The sequence below is a fragment of the Centruroides sculpturatus genome, unplaced genomic scaffold, assembly GCF_000671375.1.
Source record: "Centruroides sculpturatus isolate CEXI.00-Female unplaced genomic scaffold, Cexi_2.0 scaffold1298, whole genome shotgun sequence".
Classification (NCBI taxonomy): Eukaryota; Metazoa; Arthropoda; class Arachnida; order Scorpiones; family Buthidae; genus Centruroides; species Centruroides sculpturatus.
Genome location: NW_019385494.1, coordinates 22,435 through 43,103, shown reverse-complemented (window position 1 = coordinate 43,103; position 20,669 = coordinate 22,435). Strand labels below are relative to the sequence as shown.

Sequence of the window (20,669 nt, the reverse complement as noted above, 5' to 3'; positions counted from 1 at the left end):
CTTACTGTAGTAGTAATTTTTTCATCTAACTATATGTATTCAAACAACTTCCTCTTCATTATATTCATTCTTTAAATGTATCAAGATTGTATCAAAACTACCTTTAACGTATCAAGATTAATATGACATGCACATTCATCACACAATGAATAAAACTCGAGTTCTTGTAATCATACTTTATTGCTCTGGCATGTTCTTTAATTCTTTCTCATAACTCTCTTCTTGTCTCTCCAAAGGGAATGGCTCTTTACATTTGCAATTAATTCTGTCTGTATAATATAGTAAAGCTTAGTTCACACTGAGCATGATTTGCTGGTGAAAGCGAAAAACAGAGTGAATAACCTGTCAGACGAGTCATGTTTGTTATTCACTTTGTTTTTTGCTTTCGCCAGAAAATTGCGCTCAGTGTGAACTAAGCTTAATAGTCTAAAAAAGACAGCAAAGTTTTTCTTCTGCTGTTGTTGATGCTCTCAGTTTATATAATACTTGTTATACTTTGTTTTCTTGATCAAGGATTAATACAATTTTATTTTAATTAAATATATTCTTATATATAAAAACTTTTTGAACAAATTAAGTTATTTTCTCAAATATATGATTCTCTAATTCAGTTACCACTTCTCTTCCTTTTTCTTCTTTTCTTTTAGATGATTATGATGAAGAGAAAGTTGTTTGAACACAGAGATAGTTAGATATAAAAATTTTTGTTACTAATGAATGAAGGTAACTGTATAAATATACATAAATTGTGGAATTGGTTTTTGCATGATAGAGGGTAGGAGGGCTGTTCTGCTGTTGGAGTGTTGGTGAATAATGATATGATAGAAAATGTATGGAAGTAATAATAGCTAGTACAGTACTTTATGCTAGAATATGATTTTTTTTTAACTAACAACATAATTTTTCTTAATAAGTAGATGAAAATGGTTTTAGTATGAATGTAATCAAACAGTTGGAACATAAAATGTTTAATGGCTCTTAGTGGATATGAATGTATTTGGTATATTGTATATTTATTGTAGTTTTTACAAATTTACTAGCGTGTCAGAAAATTGTTTAACTTGTATGGAAGAAAACCCACAGAAAGAATATATTGTAATTTAAATTATGGTAATTTGATTGCTTATATATCGTTATTGATTTCTTTCATATCTATATTGTGAATTTTTAAATAATTTTATTTTCACTTATTTACAGGAATTTTTTTCAAGTACTGGTGTAGGAGTTCCAGAAGTTGAAGGTCATCTCTACCTGAAAAGTGATGGGAAAAAAGCATGGAAAAAACATTTTTTTGTTTTAAGAGCATCTGGATTGTATTATTGTCCAAAAGGCAAATCAAAGGCAAGTTATATTATAATTAGTTTTTCTCTGTGTGAAAATTGCTCTTATAACTAAAAAATATATAAATATACAAAATAATTATATAAAATAACTTTTAAATTTATCTGAAACTTTTAGTTTTCTAAAGATTTATCCTGTTTGACTACTTTTGAAATGAATAATGTCTATGTTGGATTTGGATGGAGAAAAAAATTTAAAGCACCTACTGATTTTGGCTTTGCAATTAAAGTAAGCTTTCTAAATTGTAATTTTTTATTTACAATAAAGCTATAATGTTTCACTTTTGTGCCAATTAACTCATATAACTTGATTTTATAGCATCCACAAATACAAACAAAATCTTCAAAATATATCAAGTATTTATGTACTGAAGATGAAAGATCCTTATATCACTGGGTAATTGGCATCAGAGTAGCAAAGGTAAACTGCTTTTTAATTAAAAATGAAAGTATAATGAAAGTATAATGAAAAATTTGGAATTATTCTTTATTCTTTTTAGTATGGAAGACAAATTAAAGAAAATTATGAAACATTAGTTCGAGAAATAGTTGAAGATGATTTGGATACATTAGCACATGCACGAAGTTTTTCAATCTGTTCTATGGCCAAAACAATGACAGTAAGTCCTGATAGTTCAGGAAGTCCTGCAACTCCAGATAGACCAGATTTAACATCTGTTAATGGAATTAGTCATCAGTATACTCAAGAAGTGATAGATTCAGAAAATCAATGTAACAGAAGCTCAGAATCAACTCCAACCTCAACTACACCAACTCCTTTTGAAAAACCAAGACGTCATGGAAGCATTGCACGTCAGGATTCCATTAAATCCAGTACTAGCAGCAGCAGTGGCTGCATGTCTGAACGATCAAGTACTGGTACTCCAACTGCAGAGCAGATTGCATTTGAAGCAGATTTTCCAATTGGTACAATTAAAAGAAAACCTAGCATGACACCAAAAATTCCTCTTACTAATACTACAAGAAGTATTGCTAAACAGTCTGGAGAAGAAAGTTTAAATGTTGTAAGTTTAGATAATGTTAGTTTGAGTAGTAGTAGCAGCAGTGGAAGTAGTAATGTAGGAAGTTTAGGAAGAGCAGCAGCTTCTCGATTAAGCTTGAGACGATCTCATACTGATGACAGAATTACTTTTAATTGCATAACAAAAAAATTGTCAAAAAAGCCATCATCAGATTCACTTTCTGTTAACAGTCGAGTAAAAGAAAATGAAGTTGATGATCTTCCACTTCCACCACCTCCACCAGAATTACAAGAAACTCTTGAAATTGATTCAAGTTCATTACCACTTCCTCCTCCAGAAGCCTTTAAAAGCAGCACACTTAGTTTGGATTCTCTTCCACCTCCTCCACCTATACCTCCTCCATTAGATGATGAATCAAGCTGGCCTAGTACCTCAAGTCTCAATTCTCTTCCTCCACCTCCTTCTCCTATATTAGATAAATCAGAAAAGGAAGAAAGAAAGATGTGGAATGGTCCATTAACTGAACAAGAAGTATCTACTATTTTAGTTGTAACACCTGAAGTTAAAGCTGCCCCAGCTGTACCTCCAAAACCACATTCACAAGCAATTCAGAGAAGATTATCGGAAGCTGATGCTATTCATCATAATCAATCTCTTTTTTTGAATGAATTAAAACAGGGTACTTATAATAATGCACATAAATCTCAACACAGACCAAAACTTAATATAGACTGTTATAGTTCTTCACATGAATTTGAAGATAATGAGTTTCCATCTGATAATATTAGTCCTATACAAAATAAAGCATCCCCTACAGGAAGTGTTCAATCAAAATTTCAGAATTACTTTCAGGGAAGGACTGGAGGTATAAGTCTGCAATCCCCTTCATCACTCGATGCACAATCTCCCACTTCTCAATCTTCTGGAGCATCGGGAGGGAGAAAATCGAGAATACAGCAGAAACCATCTCCTCCAAAAAGAAGTGAGACGACAAAATTAACAACAACAACACCAGTCAGAAGATCATCATCAGCATCGTCCCATTCTCAGGAACAGACGTCATCCACTTGCCCTCCTGCATCATTTCTTCGTGATCTGCACCGAGTGATGGAGAAGAAGTGGAAGGTCGCCCAGCAGCTATCTGTGGATCATTCGGCCACACCACATCAGATCCTGGGATTTAGGGATCCATGTTATCTTCCGCCGGCCTCAGCAGATCAGCTGCAGTCTCCCACTTCTCCTCCATCCCATCATCCCTCCCACTATGAGCGTCCGTCCCGCTCACTGTCTCAGCCACGACACCCAAGGAAAAAGTCTCCTCACGATGAGACGTGCAATTCCGGTGCTGCCATCAAAAGACCACCACCTCCACCACCAAAACGTAGTGAAACAACACATCTGTCCAGGTGGTAGCAAAAAGGTTGGTAATCACATGTGCTCAACATGGTGCTGTAGTAATGAACAAACAAAGACCAGGGTAATTTACAAAAGAGAGGAGGAAAGATGATCAGTGCTATTTACGTTAGCCGATACTCCATGTTAATTTAACCACACCAACAGACTGTAAACTGGATAAAGCATGACAGATTTATTACAAAATGTAGAATCTAGTTTATGTTTATCACATAATATCGTGTACATATTGTATTCGTAATGACTTGTCCGTGTCATAATGCCAACTTGTCTGCTTCCTACCAATGACTTTTATTTAGTCCTCTGCCAATTCAATACTCAATAAGTGTTTTTAAANTATATTGAAAAACCTAAAAACAATAAAAAATTATACTTCAGAAGTTAATTTAGTATCAAAAAAGTAAAATATTTGAGTAGCCGAAGACATAGCCAAAGATTACAGAGCCACAGCACTGGCGAAAATTTAAATTTGTCGACTGGAATTCCTTCGGATAAACGACGCTCTACTGTAACTAGTCTTTACTTTTCGCCATAACGTAAAACGAAATATTGAATATAACTAAAATTTATCTGGATCAAAGATTGCAGAGGTTATAAGGAATTCACACACAGACGACGGCTTTTATATTAGTAATAAGAGCTACCGCGCACAGATTTTTTAACGTGACTGTTTAATCACCACCGTCAAGTCTGCAGCTTTAAACGTAACAGCAGAGCGACTTTTTGCTCCTCAGGCCGGCGACTTCTGAGTGACAAACGATCGCTACTTCCGATTGGATAATATAACGTCACATAGTCATCATGGGAAAATTTTTTCCCATGATGACTATGTGACGTTATACTTTCCTTATCTTTAATCTTATATGAATGCAGCATGCAATGGTGACGATTCTGACGCCACTCGCCTGTCAAATAAATATTTGGAAAATAAACATTATAGCGTTTTATTACAACGTACCAAAAGCAAGTCTCTCTTCAGATGGAGTTGATAATCGCAGGTTTCAAAATCAGTAATTCATCAACACGCACGGAAATATCGAAAGAATTTGACAATCAAATTGTAAAAGTAAATCTTTGGATGTTAGATTATTTAGAATTCCTGCATATAATCAAAAAATGATGGGCGAGAACTGCAAACGGAGTCACGATTACTAGAATATGAGATTGGTGCTCTCTCCTCCAAAACCTTTCTAGGGACAAGCTCTGTCACCAGGGCGGCGCTATCAGCAATTTAGGCCTAGAGAGCCTAAAGATTGTTGTCATATGAATAGCTGTCGCCATGTCTTTTCAAAACTCCTTATTTAGCCACAGCCACAGCCACATACTATACTTAGTTGAGGAAATGGAAATAATCTAGTAATTATTTAAATGGAAATTCGGACAGAAAAAAATAAAATACCGTTTTTTGATTTTCAGAATTAATTTTTACTATTATTATTTGTTCATTTAATATACTATTTAATAATTTTTGGAATTTGTTTATGATGAATACAGTCGACCCCCCTATAACACTTGATAATTCCGTTTTATATGAATTCAATAATGTTGTACGAGCCACTTAGATTTTACAAATACGTGTGCCGGGCTGTGAACGGCTCATGTATTTGTAAAATCTAAGTGACTCGTACAACATGGAATTCATATACTGTAAAACGGAATTATCAACAGTACTATAGGGGGTCGACTGTATTTACCCAACGCGATGAATGACGAGCCATTTTTTAAAAAATATCCTGAATGTTAATAATTTAAGTTTAATCTATTTTTAGAACATAACATAAATCAAACTAGTAGGTAAGCCCGGCATTGTTCGGGCAAAAAATAAAAAACAAGCGTTAAAGTTATTTCGTACTTCTAATCTTTCTATTATATTATAGTATTTGATTTATATTTACAAAGGTTTATATTACGTAAGAGTTTATCACATCGAGTGACCACTCTAACACATTTTAAAAATTCTTTAAATTGTGTACAATACAGGAATAAAGAATTTTATAATGTTAGATTGATCATTCGGTGTGATAAACCCTTGCATAAGATAACCTTCGTACTTATATAAATCAAATACTACATACTATAATATAACAAACATTAAAACGAAAACCATATAAAGAGTTTGATTATTTCAGCCTACCAATGTCACATATATTGCGATACTCGGATAGTACGGAATGGTACAATTCAATGGTCAAGGAGACAGGAATTGAAAATATATCTTAAAAATTTTTCAGATATAATATTTTCTAATGTTAACTTTAAGAAACTGTACTATTCACAGCCGAATATCAAACTACCGTTTGATATTCGGCTGTGAATCTGTCAACAAATCAAATTTCGGAGAAAAACGGAGCCGGTAACCTAAGATAATCTAAGGTTGGTATGGTGCTGCGGATGGTGGTTGAAGTTAATTTGACAAAGAGTAATAGTTGTCCTCCTCCTGTGAGAGAGAATGGTCAACCACTACTAATTAATACTGGTCTACTATGAATATTTGAAAAGTGATCCGTGTTGGATGGATTCTGATCGAAGTTGCTAACCTTAACGACCGAAAGATTCGTGTGATTTGTTTAAATAAATCTTGTAAAAATGGTAGAATAATTGCTTTTGTGTGATAATAAATTTTTTAGAATTTTGGCAACAGATTGTATAAAATATGCATGAAGTGTTCTCTCGTAAATATTGCGTTTATGGAAAAACTATTGGGCTGAAATTTGAAAAAATTGTAGACCTATAAAATCTCACTGTCTTCCCTTAGCTATCTGTCCTTCCTTAATTTCGAGAAAAGAGCTAGATAGATGAAAGTCAAGACTATATATGGAAAGCTTAGGACAGGAGGCCCAGATTAACTACAGTATATTCGAACATTCGGTTTAGAACGGTTACTTTGATTCAAAAATTTTCCCCGAACGGAGTTATATATATGACCTATACGACTTTATTGCTAACAGGAAAAGTATGGCGCACGGGTGCAAGACCACCACTAAAAGAACTAAGAACATTGTGACGAAAAGTTGCAGCCCGGCATTATGACGATGTCACAATAAATAATCTCTTGTTAGAATTAGTTCGGTTTATATGGTTACGGCAACGCGACACACGAGAGATCTGCCGAGGAGGATGCATCCCAGAAAGACGTTTATGTAAAGTTGGCTCCAATTGAAGTGTTACTAACGCGAAGAAAACCCAGAAAACTTCACTTGACCACGCGCGAACCCACAACCGATTAACGGTGTTCGATGGTTTTATCCACTTGGTTACTGAAGTATACTTATTGAACTGCAATTTTTAAAAACTGTAGAGCTATAAATTCCCAGTCGTCTGTCCGTCTCTGTCCTCCCTTAATCTAGAGAACAGAATTAGATAGATGAAAGTTGAGACCAGACATGGAAATCGAAAGAGAAAAAGGACCAGATTACCTATATATGAACTTCCAATTTATACCGCGAGTGACGTTATTTCAATACAAAAATTTTCCCCAGAATGGAGTTTGATACATAACTGGGCACGACTATTGCTAACAGAAAAGTATGATGTACAGGGACAAAACACTAGTGCTATGTGCTACCTGTCACAGTAATTCAGTGAATATATTATATGTTTTTTAAAATTATATCCTTTTTTGTAAGAATTATATTTAGTTAATTATTTTGTTAACTTTTTGCCAATAGATGGCGCTACGTGTAACTCAGAAAATCGAATGTAAATAGAAATTAATTGATTTACAAAAATCCAACAGATATTTTGGGGTGAGATGCACGACATTATCTAAGTAAGAAGTATTTGAATGTAACTACCGAGTTTCGTAACAATTGGTCGAACGGCCTAGAAGTATATAGNGTAAAATCTAAGTGACTCGTACAACATGGAATTCATATACTGTAAAACGGAATTATCAACAGTACTATAGGGGGTCGACTGTATTTACCCAACGCGATGAATGACGAGCCATTTTTTTAAAAATATCCTGAATGTTAATAATTTAAGTTTAATCTATTTTTAGAACATAACATAAATCAAACTAGTAGGTAAGCCCGGCATTGTTCGGGCAAAAAATAAAAAACAAACGTTAAAGTTATTTCGTACTTCTAATCTTTCTATTATATTATAGTATTTGATTTATATTTACAAAGGTTTATATTACGTAAGAGTTTATCACATCGAGTGACCACTCTAACACATTTTAAAAATTCTTTAAATTGTGTACAATACAGGAATAAAGAATTTTATAATGTTAGATTGATCATTCGGTGTGATAAACCCTTGCATAAGATAACCTTCGTACTTATATAAATCAAATACTACATACTATAATATAACAAACATTAAAACGAAAACCATATAAAGAGTTTGATTATTTCAGCCTACCAATGTCACGTTTACTGCGATACTCAGATGGTACGAAATTGCACAATTTCATTGGTCAAGTAAACACCAATTGAAAATATATTTTAAACTTTTTAAGATAACATTAGGAAAAAATATGATAACTAATAAATTGTGCCATTCACAGCCGAATATCAAACTACCGTTTGATATTCGGCTGTGAATAGTACAGTTTGATTTGACAGATTTGATTTACTGTCCTATTCACAGCCGAATATCAAACTACCGTTTGATATTCAGCTGTGAATCTGTCAACAAATCAAATTTCGGAGAAAAACGGAGCCGGTAACCTAAGATAATCTAAGGTTGGTATGGTGCTGCGGATGGTGGTTGAAGTTAATTTGACAAAGAGTAATAGTTGTCCTCCTCCTGTGAGAGAGAATGGTCAACCACTACTAATTAATACTGGTCTACTATGAATATTTGAAAAGTGATCCGTGTTGGATGGATTCTGATCGAAGTTGCTAACCTTAACGACCGAAAGATTCGTGTGATTTGTTTAAATAAATCTTGTAAAAATGGTAGAATAATTGCTTTTGTGTGATAATAAATTTTTTAGAATTTTGGCAACAGATTGTATAAAATATGCATGAAGTGTTCTCTCGTAAATATTGCGTTTATGGAAAAACTATTGGGCTGAAATTTGAAAAAATTGTAGACCTATAAAATCTCACTGTCTTCCCTTAGCTATCTGTCCTTCCTTAATTTCGAGAAAAGAGCTAGATAGATGAAAGTCAAGACTATATATGGAAAGCTTAGGACAGGAGGCCCAGATTAACTACAGTATATTCGAACATTCGGTTTAGAACGGTTACTTTGATTCAAAAATTTTCCCCGAACGGAGTTATATATATGACCTATACGACTTTATTGCTAACAGGAAAAGTATGGCGCACGGGTGCAAGACCACCACTAAAAGAACTAAGAACATTGTGACGAAAAGTTGCAGCCCGGCATTATGACGATGTCACAATAAATAATCTCTTGTTAGAATTAGTTCGGTTTATATGGTTACGGCAACGCGACACACGAGAGATCTGCCGAGGAGGATGCATCCCAGAAAGACGTTTATGTAAAGTTGGCTCCAATTGAAGTGTTACTAACTCGAAGAAAACCCAGAAAACTTCACTTGACCACGCGCGAACCCACAACCGATTAACGGTGTTCGATGGTTTTATCCACTTGGTTACTGAAGTATACTTATTGAACTGCAATTTTTAAAAACTGTAGAGCTATAAATTCCCAGTCGTCTGTCCGTCTCTGTCCTCCCTTAATCTAGAGAACAGAATTAGATAGATGAAAGTTGAGACCAAACATGGAAATCGAAAGAGAAAAAGGACCAGATTACCTATATATGAACTTCCAATTTATACCGCGAGTGACGTTATTTCAATACAAAAATTATCCCCAGAATGGAGTTTGATACATAACTGGGCACGACTATTGCTAACAAGAAAGTATGATGTACAGGGACAAAACACTAGTGCTATGTGCTACCTGTCGCAGTAATCCAGTGAATATCATATATATATATTTTTAAATTATATCCTTTTTTGTAAGAATTATATTTAGTTAATTATTTTGTTAACTTTTTGCCAATAGATGGCGCTACGTGTAACTCAGAAAATCGAATGTAAATAGAAATTAATTGATTTACAAAAATCCAACAGATATTTTGGGGTGAGATGCACGACATTATCTAAGTAAGAAGTATTTGAATGTAACTACCGAGTTTCGTAACAATTGGTCGAACGGCCTAGAAGTATATAGGTACAAACAAACAAACATCCTCATTATTATCAAACGTATCAAAATGATAGAAACGTCTCTGAGAACAAAAGTATGACGTCGTCCCGCCTATTCACCAGGTAAACTAATAACATTTATTTTTAAAATTATAAAAGACATTATTGTTTTCATTTAATTCGTTACCTTTTATATAATTTTTATTTATGTAGAAATATAAATGATAAAGATTCGAACAAATATAAAAATATAAATATAAAATTTGATTTCATTTTGTAAACTTTAAATACATAAAATATCTGCAGTAAATATATATCATTACAGTAATTATTAAAAAACAAAAATATACTAATGTATTGTGGTAAAATATTATTATTTCACATTTTCAGATAATATACTCATTGTTATACAGTCGACCCCCCTATAATTACGGTCCCTATAATTACGATTCCTATAAAACTACGAAAAAATATACGTATTTTGGAAATGTTGAGTCGGATTAGTGTAGAATCGATTAATTTTATGGAAGAAAACCTTTCAATCAGCCGTAGTCCGTAAACTTGACACGTGTCGGGCTGTGATTGCAACGACTTGTAAGAAATCGGATTCCTAATAAATTGGAACGTATCTATATCTTATAGGGGGGTCGACTGTACTCACTTTTATTCAAAGAGCATTTTTTTAACGGTACTTTACATTTATTTTCTTTTTAAACCCAAAAGTTTAAGTTTAAATGCTATAAAAACGATTTATTATTATTTTTTTAATGTTGTGACATTCTTTAAAACGAATTTTAATTTCAATTAAGAAATCCTTACATTTTTGTTTCTTCTTCAAAACAACATTCTCCAAAGATATGTTGCTGGTTCATAAATGAAATTGTTTAAATTAAAAGTACTATGTTATTACTTATTTAATTGCATGGAACTTATAATTACGCAATTACAACATAATTTTTACTTATAACAATGTTACTTAGTAAGTAGAGTCTCATATCAGTAAGGTAAGCCTCTATAAATTATATATAGTAATAACTTATATATGTGGGGAGTCCGATATTAAAGGTACAGGTCAAAATTACTTTGTTTAATTATAAATGTTAAGTGTAATCTTGGCCTATACCTTCAATATCGGACTCCCCTCGTATATTACTAATATCAGACTCTTTATTTATAAGTAACATGATGTAAGTAAAAATTATGGTTTGCAATTGCATAATTGTTTCATAAGTTCCATATTCTATGCAATATACCAGTATATATGTTTATAAAATATTAAATGTATTCTACTGTCAGGTGTATTTATAAAACAACTTAATTCTTTCATGCACAATACACAACACTTTAATATATATCATTGTTGTTATTTAACTAAAATAATAATTTATTAATTAAAAATAAACACTGNACAATCTGTGTCCGCTATAAAAGTCACGTGTCATAGTGCTTTAATTAATTAAATAATTTGTGCCCGTTTCAAATGGATATTCAAAGGACGTTTTACCAAGCAGCAAACATACAGATTTATTAAATTTTATTTTTTTTTATCATTCTGTTCACAAGTCCACAATTAAAAACAAATACCGGTATCTAATTGTCATATTTGAGAAGGCCACGTAATCATTATCCAGAAAGCAACTTGAATAACGATTTTGGAAATCGGCTTACATACGAAATTATTGTTAGGGTTTTCTAATAAGTAGATATTTAAAAAAACATTTAACTCGGACAAATGAATGAATTTATACAATTAAAAATATTAATAAGCGTCGAATCTTTAATATCATAAAAAAAATTATTATTATTTTTTAATTGTTTTTAACGATAGCGACTAATGTCGTTAGTTCACAGATACACCTGCGCCACCTATCGGAGGTTACGGCGATTCCCGTGCGTGTGATCACTATACTCGTCTTGCCTTATAACATGACGTGTATGAAAATGATGTAAATAATCATTTTTAAAATGGAAGAATTTACAAATTTTCAGGTTATGGTGGGCCATCTGGCCACGGTTTTTACCATAATAATGTTCCTGACTGGCGTGTAAGTAGCTTTAAATAGATTTAGACTTGTCGACGAATTTGAAAGGATTATATTCTTATCTTTTGCTTGTGTTCCCAGGCAGATCTGTTTAAAAATCTGGAGACAAGGTTCCAGTACAGATATATCTTTCTTCCCTTTCATTGCCGGTCTGGTCAGGTAAACTTTTGCACTTATAAGAATTGCCAATGTTGATATTTGCCATTAACTAACTATTCATTGCTTTTCCCAGCGCATCCCTTTGGTTGCAGTACGGTTTGTTCGTTCACGATGCTGTGGTAATCATGGTCAATAGCATTGGTGTCATACTTCAACTCTGTTACGTATTTTGCTATTATATTTTTACACCAGTTAGGGTAAGTTCAATAAATCTTCCCACAACTTTGTTCCATTAATCGATTTTAAAGTATCAATTGCAGTTTGTTTAGTTTTCTGCTATATTCCATCCACGCGTCATTGGTAAACTAATTTATATAGATATTTTTTAATCGAAGTGATGTAAATTGATGAGAACTGGATTTATTATATGATGATTAGTAAACAGGAAATTTTGTGTAAAACACAATTTTGCTCTTTGTTTTTATTAATCTCTCCGAGAAAAAATAAGTTTCTTCCGTAATCTTGTGTTAAGTGGCCGAAAATTCGTTAGAAGTTCCGAACCGTCGTCGTCTCGTACGGTATACTTTGCCGACGGTAAAACTTTCCAAAAGTTTAATTTAATAAATCGTTTAGTTCCTGAACTATAGATTAAATGATCCGACGGAGAGAAGTTGATAATACCAGAACTATAAGAAATTATTTGAAGGTTTAAAAGAAAATAAAGTAATTGAATGTCACAAAAACAAAACCACAAAATATATGTCGTACAATTCTAGATTTTGGAGACTTCTTTCCAGTTCACGTACTGAATTTAATAAAAAAAAGTTTTATCTTAAGCATTCTGATATTCATCTGATAGTGGATATTATTTTGTAGGAATATCAGAAACAAGAAGCAATTTTAATTAAATGGATGAAGATACAAAAAATTTGTGGTATTTTCTTATTTGGAGAAAATACCATAGAAAAAATTAAGTTTGAAAATAAAACAATATAATTGATTATTATTCGTGTTTTTCCCCCATTTATTTCAATTCTTAATTACAAAGTTCTAAATATATTTCAAAAGAATAAATAAGACAAGTAATAAAAAAATTGCCAATATTTAATATGACAAAACTTGTCAAATAGATAATAGGGACAATAAAATGCCTTTATTTAAAATTGTTTTTTTTTTTTTAAATTATCAAAATGCATTTTGGCTTCATTTACTTTAAGACCTCTTCGGTTCTAAAACAATTTACAAATTAATTTTGTACTATTGAGAGGGCTTAAGGTAAACGATGCCAAAATGCATTTTGATAATTTATAAAGAAAATAATTTTAAATAAAGGCATTTTATTGTCTCCTGTTTGTCTCTAATATCCTCGGATAGACTGTGGCAATTGAAGCATATTTGACAAGTTTTGTCATATTAAATATATGTAAATTAACTTTTATTAAAATTTATGTAAGAAACAATTAGAAAGAATGTTGTGAATATTATATTATTTTTTTAAAAAATAATTTTAAGTTTTTGTCAATTTGTTTGACAAATCAATATATTTCAGTAAAAATAAAATTTTTACTGAAATTTATTGACTTTATTTATTGATTATTGATTTTTAAACACGAGAAAAAAATTTTCTTAGGACAATAAATATTTTCAAATTATTATGCTAAATAATCTCTAGACTCCTGAATTTACATATTTCATTTGCAAAACAACAAAAACCTGACGATGCTAGAATTGGTGTGTCTTTCAAATAGAATAGTAGCAATTCTGCTTTTCATTAAGTAAAATAGAAAGTAAACAAGTAAAATAAAGTGAATAGATAAAATTTAATCATATATCAAACGTTGTCAAAGAATTTTATTAAAATATCAGAAGACACTAATGAATAAAAATTTTTAATGTAAGTAAGAAACAAAACTTGCTTAAAATTTTGAATAGATTTATTAAAGAAAGTAGTTCTAATAAACATAATAAATATCTTAAAATATATATCAGATTAAGCAAATAACAAAAATATACTTTTCTTATTTATTGTTTTTATATTGAATTTTAAACACACAAAACATTTTCGATTTGAGAAAGGCTACGTATTATTGATTTTTCAAAGAATTTTATAGAAAAAAATGAATAACTTAATAGAATTTAAGTTTTTCTCCACTGTGTAATTAAGTGCTAAGAGAATATATCAATTATATTATGAAATTTTATTATTTGGTGTGTTAAATATTCGTGTTTCTTAAAATACAAAATTTTCTGACGCTTCGATATATTTTAATTTCATCACACTAAGTAGAGTCACATATTAAAACGTAAATATAAAATGATTTGAAAACATGTTCTCATATTAAATTACAAATTCTTGATATAATGATTTATTTTATTTTAGTGAAAATTTGATAAAAGCAATTATTATAAAATTAAACTTATAAAAAAGTATATAAAAGCTGAATTTTGTTTTGAGAATTATTGGTACTGTATAACTGCTGAGTTCCTGCTTTATATTATAATAAATTTTTATTGCATGTATTCTGAATAATAATCAGAATTACAAAGGTTCTTAGAAAATCAATAATTTTAGATTGCTTTTAATAATTGTCTTAAAAAATAGCTTATTATTTTTCAAATATAAAATTATACAATAGTTTATATATGTAATAAAATAAGACCCAATCAATATCCTGTTTGTTTTAATATTGTACCAATTTTGAAAATATTTATTTTTATCTTTACCTACATTTTAATTTTCAACTATAATGTAATGTTCTTGAGTTGATAAGATGCTAAAATATACCTTATTTACTTTAAGAAGATAAAAATTTTATTCAGTATGAATTCTTGCCAGATGTTTTGATTGCTTTTATTATTATTAATAGCAATAAACAATAAAATGAAGAAAGAAGTCATTGGTGAATAATATGGTTAATCTGGCATTTTTGTATTTAATTGTACAGTATATATACAAGAGCAATTTGATAAGTCATGGAAACAATATATTTTCTCTAAAACTATGAGCGATTTCTGAAATTGAAAATGAGAGTTTAATGATCACTATATTGTCAAATCTGTGCCTACAGTTTGTAAATGGTAGCTACTATAGACCTGTCATAGTGATGTCATGAAGTTGGTGATGCATAGACACTCGGCTTAAATGAGAAAGCTATAAAGATTGTGAAGGAAAATGAGAAAATTAAGCCAAACTTTTGTGGATTATGACATGATAAAATGACATCTTACCTATCTAATCTATATATACAGTATATATCTTTCAAAATACACTCTCATGTATTCCATGCATTTTCTCCAGCAAAATGATATTGCCATACTTCCTATCCTTGAGTCGATTTTTTTCCTGGCTGATATGATGATTTGGCTCTGCTCTGTTTAACATATCTTCTCTGTAAGATTACAGGTTTGTTACAATCATATGAACTGAGGTCCTGTGAATAGGAAGGATGCTCCAAGATCCCTAACCCCATTTATGATTGGGGATTAGGTTCAGCAATATGTGAAGTTGATGCATGATTGTGCAATTGTTATGTAAGATAATTGGAAACATATGAAGATGGTTTTTTTTTTTAACTACTTAAATGGAGATGATTCTGTAGGAATGAGCAGTAATAAGCTGCGGAAAGCTCTTGTGAAAGATTTGGTCATTGTTGCTTATGGTCATAAAAGGCTGCTGCTTAGTAATGTATCACATGTGAAGGATTTTGGCAAACTTTTGTTGGTATTGGTTATGTGGATCACTCCATTCTCTGGATTGCCATTTCAATTCTGGTTTGTAAGCACATGACTAGGTTTCATCTCATAACAATTCGGTGTAGAAAATCATCTCCTTCATTATTGTAACATTCCAAATGATTGTGGCAAGTCTCCATTCCTACATATCATTAAGACATAAATCCATTGAGAGCAAACAGTAGAGATGAATCTTAACTGAGTTTTGTCGCCAATCAATCGCAATGCAATGCACAATGGCTGCAATTAACAAATTGTTCATTTTTGTTAGTGGATAACTTCTATGTTGTTTGTTTGCTGTTTGATATCTTCCACTCTGAGAGTACTTTCAACACAGTGCAATGATTTGATATGGGAGAGCATTATAATCTTCAGATTCTAGTTCCTGATGATACTCTTTTGGAATTAAAAACTGCTGTTAAACATTTATTATGAAGCTTCACTGCTCCAATGAGATGACATTATCACAAAATCCAGATGGTTCTCACAAAATGCATCAATTGATGACATTACTATTGCATGGTTCAGTTTTGAATTTGTCTTAAAAATTTTGTAATACAATTTAGTTTACACATTTGTTTTTGGGCTGCAATTTGAAAAATTGTAGACCTATAAATTCCCACTGTCATCTTTCTGTCTTTTCTTCCTTAATCTTGAGAATGGAGTTAGATAAATGAAAGATGAGACCAGATATGGAAACCTTAGGGGTAGGAGACCCCAATTAACTATTCAATTCAATATTTTTATTGCTGTACAAGGTAGTACAACACCGATACCACATGTAGCACAACCGGTTAACTATATATGAACCTCCAATGCAAACTGGAAGTCACATTATTTCAATTAAGAAATTTTCCCTGAAGAGAGTTAGATAGCAATGGAGTCATGTCGGTCATCTAACAGAAAAGTATGATGTACAGGGGCGAGACACTACAGTACTAATTTGAGATGGAGAACATATTTTAAATTTAAATAAATTAAAAATTGCATTCCAGCATTGTGATGATGTCACAATAAATAATTGCTCATTTCTTCTAAAAATCTCTTACAGTTTTTGAGATAGGTTATAGTAGTTATTTTTTTTATTAAATGACCCTCCTACACATATATGATTATTATATAGAGAATTACCCTGTATATAATAATTATATATATATACAGGGTTAGTCTCTTGAAATCCAAACATTCCTCAATAACTGTTTTTATTTATAGTTTCCTATGAAAATTACGTTTTACAAAATATAAGGTAAATGCAAGATCTCCCTAAAGCAATGTTGAAAATGGCTCCATAAAAAGCAATAAAAGTTATTGAGGAATATTAGGGTTTCCTAACAAGAGAATTACCCTGTGTACATAAATCTGCAATCTGCAAAAGTATTTAAACGTAGAACATATATTACAAAATTCAATAATGAAAAGAATTGTATTTGATTCTGTCTAAATAACATGTAAGACAAATGATGAAGATATTGAGGATGGGGATAATTATTGTCTGTCTTGGACCTATAACTATGCCATATCACAAATTTAATACTTTTAATTTACTAAATTTGCAGTTGCAAGATACAATTTCATTTTTCCAACTTACTCATTAGTAATTAAATACATTAGATGAATCAGAACATGAGAGATTAAGTAAAAATTAACAAGAATTATATATGACATGAAACTTTCAATCTCTTTTCAGAATTCAATATAATGATATAAAATTAAAAGTGTTTTTGGTATATTTATTAAGATTAAGGCATTTTACTTAATAATTTTTATATAAAAATTTAAGTACTCTATAGAAAAATATTGTCTATTTTCAGGTAACATTAAATAGACAAATATTTTCTATATGCATTGCTCTGGTTGCCTATTATGGTTACTTGAATGCCGTCATCGAGGATAAAGAAACGGCAACTCTAGTCTCCGGACTGACTGCTTGTTGTGCGGGTTTAATATTCTGCGCTTCGCCTCTGGCATCTTTGGTAAATAATAAATGCTGCACTTTAAAATAAATTTCAGTGAATTAAAATTAAAATTAGAATTATTTTTTTAGGCGGAAGTACGAAGAACTAAGACTGTTGAAAGTTTGCCATTTTTACTAATCCTTTTCTCCTTCTTTGTAACCTCACTGTGGTTCATTTATGGATTATTACTACATGATAGCTTCATCCAAGTAAGTTTAATATATTCTGTTAATGTCTGGCTGTATTACATGACTAAAATAATAATTGAACTTTGACAGATTCCAAATCTTCTTGGATGCATCATATCTGGTTTTCAGTTATTGCTGTTTGTTATTTATCCTTCACGAAAGCACGAAATGTCGACCATGTAAAATACACCTAGTTCTTTGAGGAACAGTTAAATGTAAGAACTGTGATAACTTGTCTTCCACTAGACAAACAAAATAAAGAAAGCAACACTAATATTTTATTATCACTATTTTTAATGGACCAAGATAGGTGCCTCGAAATGATATATTTCTAATCGTTGTTCTCCCTTGCATGTACTTTTGATAAAAGAACACCTGTTTGATATTGTGATCTTTTCTTTATATGTAATATATCAAAAAATGGAATTAAAGTGTTTTTGCCACAATTCAAAGTAACTGAATTACTGATATGTATGAAAGTACAAGAAGTTATTGAGTCTACTTGATCTGTGATGTGTTACTGATTATAATTAAATCAGTCTATAATTTACACATTATTGATAAGAATGAAACTTTCAAATAGCTGAGCTAGATAATGTTTGTTTTTGGGATGTTTGAGAGAGGGTATGCCATAGCGTTGTTGTCATGTAGTTTATTTTTCATGTTAAAAATTTTCATAAAAATAATAAATCATTATTATTTAAGGTTATATACAGAAACATTAGCTGAAAAAATTCAATTTAATATAGACATATGGATCATATGCTAATGAAAATACCAGATTCAATATTCTAGTATATAAACATATGCACACCCCATCTGCTTTCTTTCAAGTCATTACTATCAATAACAGTAAGATCAAACAAACAATCATAGCCTCGAATTGATCTCTTTCTATATTACATTAGATTCTTTGTGAAAATATAAATTAAAAACACATTATTATTTTTTAATTAAATTTTTGTCAGTTTGCATTGTTGCAAAAAAATTCATATTTTGTTGCAAATTTTTTGTCTTATTGCTAAATTGCAAAATACCATATTTATATAGCTAAGTAAAGTGATCATAATTATACAAATCTGTATGATGACATTTCAGGACTTGCCCAAGACATTTTGATAAAAAGTACCAAAATTCACCATTATGGTATTTTGGCTTCAAATGCAAAATACCCAAGTTCTGGATATAATAGTAGTAACAACTGTTGAATGCCACTCTTATTGGCTACAATGGCTATCAACTTGACAGAACCCCCATTCTTGTGAAGCCATTTTCTTCATAAGAAATGTGTGTTCTTCTGGCAAAGCGATGGCCATTGTTTTAACAACCATTGAATGCCACCCTTATTAGCTACAATGGCCATTACAATTAGCTACAGTTGCACTTCAGTAATTTCACCATCATAAGAATTTACACTTATGACCAACTTCACAAACTATCAGAATGATTGTTTAATTCAAGGAAACTGGATATAGGTTTGTGCCCTCAACTGGGTTGAATTACTATATCATTTCACAAGTCATTGTAGATGTCACATAGCTGTTGTAACATTATTCATTGACTGTTCTACAAGATGCAGCATCATGACAGTTGAGTGTATCCTATGGTGTAGTGTGAAAGATATTGAGAAAGGTGATACATTGTTATCCATGTAAGATCAGCTACAATCAACAATTGCTTCTGTCAAACAGGAAAACCTGACTGACCTTCCTTGCCAGAATGGAAGTTGATGTTTTGTGGCCAAGGAAAATTCCATGGAACAATGAGGGCACAGGAACACCTGTAGCTATTGCATTTAGGTAACAAAAAACCCAATGTTTCCTTCAGATTCCATTACACTTGACTGATGTAGATTCACAGCTACATTTATATTTGAACCATTGTTCTTTGAAGAAGCTAGTTCCAATGGACTTCTGACCACCCAGAGATTCTTAACACTTGTAGTATCCAAACTAGCATTGTAACAGTAACATTAGCTCGGGTTAAAAACTTTTATGCAAGGTGCATCATCTGATATGTGGAGGACGTGCCACATATCAGATGTTGCATATGGCAGATATCTGCTACATTTCACTGATAAGAGGGATGTTTGCTATTGCTATTGCCTAGCTACCTCATTTTCTGAATCTTAATCCATGTGATTTTTGGCTTTGGAAACATCTAAATAGCGTGGTTTATCAATATGTTGCAAATTTGACAGATTTGAAAGATGTTTCTGACATAGTATGATAAGCGAGGTTGAGGCTGAAGTTTTAAACGCAAAAACGTGTACGTTGGATGTTCAGCACCACTTTCCTGTAAGCCTAGAAGTTTGACAATGGTGTTTGGATAGTCAGTGGAATCATGCTCAACATTCCAAATACCATTGTCAAACTTATAGGCTTAGGCCAGGAACACATATGCGTAAAATTCGGCGTAAAATCTAGCATAAAACAGAAAGCGTAAAAATTTTTCTGAAATTTTGGCTGAAACAGAACTGAAAATAAAGTAGAGCATGTCTCTACTTTTTACGCCGAAAAATTTTTACGCCAAAATTCCTCCAATAAAGAGAAGTCTTTCCAGTGACGTCAAAGTAGACACGTGGTTTTTATTCTAACAATGGCGGCAATGAGGGTTTATCCTACAATTGTGACGGTCTGGAAAAATAGAGGAGTTTATTGAATTCGTTTGACCACATCAGTATCATGTATAAAGACACTGTATTTAAACAACGTTTATGGATAGCTACAGGTGTTAAATTTCAAATAACAGGTAAGTCTAGTAGAATCGATATATAGGCCTAGTATTTA

The 20,669-nt window shown here is 31.5% G+C and overlaps 2 protein-coding genes across 2 annotated transcripts in view; both read left to right on the top strand.

Annotated features, from left to right (window-relative positions):
* The window catches only part of LOC111639506 (abnormal cell migration protein 10-like), a 65,592-nt gene extending 61,527 nt beyond the window's left edge, over positions 1–4,065 (top strand). Inside the window, exons 8-11 of the mRNA XM_023385397.1 lie at positions 1,198–1,341; positions 1,459–1,569; positions 1,660–1,761; positions 1,841–4,065. Coding sequence (XP_023241165.1) covers positions 1,198–1,341; positions 1,459–1,569; positions 1,660–1,761; positions 1,841–3,736 — 2,253 coding nt within the window. The 3' untranslated portion in view covers positions 3,737–4,065. The remainder of the gene's footprint in view (positions 1–1,197; positions 1,342–1,458; positions 1,570–1,659; positions 1,762–1,840) is intronic.
* Positions 4,066–11,714: 7,649 nt separating this feature from the next.
* LOC111639507 (sugar transporter SWEET1-like) lies at positions 11,715–18,332 on the top strand. Its single transcript, XM_023385398.1, has 6 exons — positions 11,715–11,909; positions 11,988–12,065; positions 12,139–12,262; positions 17,549–17,710; positions 17,782–17,901; positions 17,971–18,332. The coding sequence occupies exons 1-6, from the start codon at positions 11,830–11,832 to the stop codon at positions 18,061–18,063; spliced, it is 657 nt and encodes a 218-aa protein (XP_023241166.1). The 5' UTR covers positions 11,715–11,829; the 3' UTR covers positions 18,064–18,332.
* Positions 18,333–20,669: the final 2,337 nt, after the last annotated feature.